A 4,984-nucleotide genomic window follows, 5' to 3' on the forward strand; every position below is an offset into this window, starting at 1 on the left:
AGGTCACCCAGCTGGCGTGTGTGGGAGTGCCTAGGCTAATATGAATTCCCCAGATAAGCCTCCACAGCTCAAGCGGCAGAGCTGGGAATCAAACCCGGTTCCTCCAGATTAGATACACGAGCTCTTAACCTCCTACACCACTGCTGCTCCTTAGATAGATTCCAGTGACAGGTCAAGAATAACCCCCAGGTCCTGCGCCCAATCTAACTGCGGTAGAACCGTCCCATTCAGTGTCAGTTTCCCCTTGATCTCCTGAGCCTCCAATCTGGTGCACACAACACCTCTATCTTGTCAAAGTTCAGTTTCAATTCATTCCCCTCATCCAGCCCATGACAACCTCCGGGCGCTGGTCAAGCACCGACAACTCCTCATCTGATGCAGATGGAACTAAGAGGTATTAGCTGGGTGTCATCAGTGTACTGATAATACTTCGGCTTTGTATAGCTCTGTCTTTGAAGAAAATGCTTCACATACTATCTCAGTGGTGGCGAACCTTTGGCACTCCAGATGTTATGGACTACAATTCCCATCAGCCCCTGCCAGCATGGCCAATTGACCATCTGGAGTGCCAAAGGTTCGCCACCACGGCACTATCTAGTAAAAAAGCAGAGCAAGTCACCCTGCAGGGGGCAATGCCTTTCTCCCCTCCTCCCCTTATACATAAAAGCCAAGTGCCAACTGCAGTTTGTCCATGGCAGGGTCCTTGGTTAATGTTCCTGTTGCATCTGGAGAATCTTGAATCCTTCCTTGGAATATATTTAAATTGCAGCATATACCATAAGATGGTTAAAAATTTTCCCCTTTCTCTCTGTCTCTCTATGGTAGGTTTGATGAATTCGACGAAGCGATCGACGAAGCAATCGAAGATGATATCAAGGAGGCGGACGGAGGGGGTATGTCTCATTAGGCCAGGGGTGTCAAACTCACGGCCCCCCAGATGTTCCTGAACTACAATTCCCATCAGTCTCTCCCAACCTGAGCATTGGCTATACTGGCAAGGGCTGATGGGAATTGTAGTTCATGAACATCTGGAGGGCCGCAAGCATTAGGCTGTTGTGGAGGTGAACATATAAGTAACTTTGACTAGGTCAATCAGGTTTTAAATTTTTCTACTTCACTTATGGGGAGATAGGATTTTGCTCATATTGGAATTCAGCCCACTGAAATTCTCCGCTAGTTCGATGTAGACCTGGGTCAGATCCTGATACTATTCCTCGCTTGGCCCGAGAACCTAGATTGAGGATGCAAGTGGCATAATGCCAGATCTCGAGACTGAAGCCAATAAGCGGACTCTGGATGCTGGACCAGAAGTCTTTATTGATAACAGCAAGCACCTGGCTTTCAGAAATCCAGTTCTGCCAGACCACGAAATTACAGTTGCCTTTATCCCCTCAGAGTTCTTGCCATAAACCCCCTCTCCCTGTTTCTCATGGAATATGAGAAGAACACAATGGAAAGAATGATGTTTGGGAGTTGAGCATCTCAAGGCCAGCGCAGCGATAGTACTCAGCCACCTGCCACAGCCTCCCACTGGGAAGGTGCCAGGATTGCTCCTAGTTATCTACAGTTACCAGCACCAGAGGGAAAGGAAAGGAAAGGAAAAGGTCTATTAGCATATTAGAAGTGAAGACAGTTTTGCCCCCTTCCCACGAACAGATGTGAGTTCTCGCACCCAGGTCTCCCCTTCGATGGCAAGGAAGACGCATCCTGACACCCACTAGCCGTTCTGCCATCTGGCCTTGCTTGAACAAAGTCTGTTTGCCTATAAGTTTTGTCCTGAGGAAGAAAGACACAGCTGTCTCTCCTCCTCTCTGAGTTGCAGGAACGCGTAGCCCCATTCTTGGCTGCCCCGGCACTGAAATCCTTTTGTCTCGTTCTCCTCCGACGCAGGCGGTGGCCGAGGCAAAGACATGTCCAACATCACGGGGCATCGCGGCAAGGACATTTCCACCATCCTGGAGGAAGAAAGGAAGGAAAGCAAGCGGCCCCCGAGGGCGGCTGCCGCTCGGCGCAAGAAACGGCGGCGGCTGAACGACTTGGACAGCGACAGCAACCTGGACGAGGAGGAGAGCGAGGACGAGTTCAGGATCAGCGATGGGTAAGGGTTGCCTGCCGTGACAGAGGGGCACGTGTCCGACCTCAACTGGACAGTTTGGAAGCTGCACGTTGCTGCTTGAAGAAGAAGAAGAGTTTAGATTTATATCCCCCTTTCTGTCCTGTAAGGAGACTCAAAGGGGCTTACAATCTCCTCCCCACAACAAACACCCTTTGAGGTGGGTGGGGCTGAGAGAGCTCCAAAGAACTGTGACTAGCCCAAGGTCACCCAACTGGCGTGTGTTGGGAGTGCACAAACTAATCTGATTCCCCAGAAGCCTCCACAGCTCAAGTGAGCTTAGAGTGCCCCTGCTCTTAACCACTACACCCGTGGTGGCGAACCTTTGGCACTCCAGATGTTATGGACTACAATTCCCATCAGCCCCTGCCAGCATGGCCAATTGGGGCTGATGGGAATTGTAGTCCATAACATCTGGAGTGCCAAAGGTTCGCCACCACTGCACTACACCATGCTGGTTCTTTGGTGCATAAGCTTTCTGCATGGTGCAAGTCTATTGTACGTGCTTCAAGTCAGTGCATCAAACTGCCTGGTTAAACAACTCAAAATGCTCTGTTTTTAAGGCTGTTCTCTTCTGACCTGCCGCCCCCACAGATCTCAGGACGAGTTTGTTGTCTCGGACGAAAACCTGGACGAGAGCGAAGAGGACCAGCCATCCAACGACGAAAGCGACGCGGATTTCCGCCGGCGCCGACCCCAGCGGTACCATTCCAGGCCCATGAGGCAAAGCCGGCGGCTGCGTAGGAAAACAGTCCGGAAAAGATACTCCGAAGATGACGAAGAGGAGGACTCTGAGGATAACGTATCCAGGGAGTCTGGTAAGTTGAACCCTCTAACTCATAGGTGCCAAACTCGTGGCCCTCCAGATGTTATGGACTACAGTTCCCATCATCCTGTGCCAGCATCATGCTGGCAGGGATGATGGGAACTGTAGTCCATAATATCTGGAGGGCCACGAGTTTGACACCTGTGCTCTAACTAACCGCTTGTGGTTGGACCCAGGGGGCTGAATGTTCCCAATTAGTCTCCAGAAAAATCAACAACCTCGCATGAGGAATAGCAAGGCCACAACCTGCATCTCCCCAAACCAGACCTAGGTCCTCCAATTGATGATGGCAGAAAGTGCCGTCAGATCACAGCTAACGTATGGTGGTCCCTTGGGAGCCAGCATGGTTAAGAGCATGGCTAAGAGCAAGTGAACTCTAAATCTGAAGAACTGAGTTCGATTCCCCACTTCTCCACACGAGCGGCAAACTCTTTATCTGGCGAACCGAATTTGTGTCCCCGCTCCTACATTCCTGTCATGTGACCTTGAGCTAGTCACAGTTCTCTCTGAACTATCTTAGCCCCACCTACCTCGCATGGTGTCTGTTATGGGGAGTGGAAGGGAAAGGAGCTTGTAAGCCGCCTTGAGTCTCCTTACAGAAGAGAAAGGTGGGGTATAAATCCAAACCCCTCCTCTTCCTCTTCTTCTCCTCTCGTGGGATTTTTCAATGCAAGAAATAAACAGAGGTGGTTCTTTTTTTCCTGCCATTGCCTGCCTCTACATTAGCAAGCCTAGGCGTCCATGGTGGTCTCCAACCCAAGTACCAACCGGGACTTGAACCCTGCCTAGCTTCTGAGGTGGATGAGGTCCAGGTTAGCCCTGGCCATCCAGGTATGGCAAACCTTCCAGCCCTAAATTAAGACCTAAGTTAAAACTAAACCTGGTCTGCTATTGATGATGAAGAAGAAGAGTTTGGATTTATATCCCCCCTTTCTCTCCTGTAGGAGACTCAAAGGGGCTGACAATCTCCTTGCCCTTCCCCCCTCACAACAAACACCCTGTGAGGTGGGTGGGGCTGAGAGAGCTCCGAGAAGCTGTGACTAGCCCAAGGTTACCCAGCTGGCGTGTGTGGGAGCGCACAGGCTAATCTGAATTCCCCAGATAAGCCTCCACAGCTCAGGCGGCAGAGCGGGGAATCAAACCCGGTTCCTCCAGATTAGATACACGAGCTCTTAACCGCCTACGCCACTGCTGCTCCTTGAACTTAGGTTTTTTGCCAGTAGGAAATTGGAACTTATGTTCCTAAACAGTTACTTCTATTATGCCAATAAAATCTTGCTTGCTTGCTTACTCTCAAATAGTTACATCCAAGCCAGCTGGTTAGATTTCCTGATTCTCAGGAAAACTCCTGGCTGGCCGATCGCTCCCACGCCTCTTTTGCTCTGCAGAATGTATAAAACGGAATTGTTCAGGGGGCTGTTTTTATCATAGAATCATAGAGTTGGAAGGGACCCCCAAGGGCCATCAAGTCCAACCCCCTGCCATGCAGGAACACACAATCCAAGCAGTTCCGACAGATCCAGCCTCTCTTTAAAAACCTCCAAAGAAGGAGACTCCACCACTCTCAGAGGCAGTGAATTCCCCTGTCGAACAGCCCTTACTGTCAGAAAGTCCTTCGTGATGTTTCGGTGGAATCTCTTTTCCTTCACCTTGAACCCATTACTCCTGGTTCTAGTCTCTGAGGCAGCAGAAAACAAGCTTGCTCCCTCCCCGACATGACATCCCTTCAAATATCTAAACAGGGCGTATCACCTCTTGACCTCTCTTCACCAAACTAAACATCCCCAGCTCCCTAAGTCTCTCCTCGTAGGGCATGGATTCCAGACCTTGAACCATTTTGATTGGTTTATAATATGAACAAGTCCGGAATATATGGATCTGGTCAGGAGGGCCCTTTAGCCAAAGGAAAGGGACTGTACTTTACTGCACTGTTTGCCGTTTGCGATCTTATTTGCACGTCATTGTTTTTCATGGTTTTTGTAAACTGGTTATTGCCTTGGTCCCGGTGTATCTTCTTGTGTTTTTTCATCGCCGGATTGTTTTTT

The 4,984-nt window shown here is 50.0% G+C and overlaps 1 protein-coding gene across 1 annotated transcript; it reads left to right on the forward strand.

Moving 5' to 3' along the window:
* Positions 1 to 822: 822 nt before the first annotated feature.
* On the forward strand, positions 823 to 2,931 carry LOC125424881 (remodeling and spacing factor 1-like; the record flags this gene model as incomplete). The annotated part of the gene is made up of 3 exons (XM_048482317.1): positions 823 to 893; positions 1,891 to 2,098; positions 2,708 to 2,931. Coding segments are annotated over exons 2-3 (412 nt in total), but the record flags the coding sequence as incomplete, so codon positions are not given.
* Between the last annotated feature and the right edge of the window lie 2,053 nt (positions 2,932 to 4,984).

Source organism: Sphaerodactylus townsendi, unplaced genomic scaffold, assembly GCF_021028975.2.
Source record: "Sphaerodactylus townsendi isolate TG3544 unplaced genomic scaffold, MPM_Stown_v2.3 scaffold_1321, whole genome shotgun sequence".
Lineage (NCBI taxonomy): Eukaryota > Metazoa > Chordata > Lepidosauria > Squamata > Sphaerodactylidae > Sphaerodactylus > Sphaerodactylus townsendi.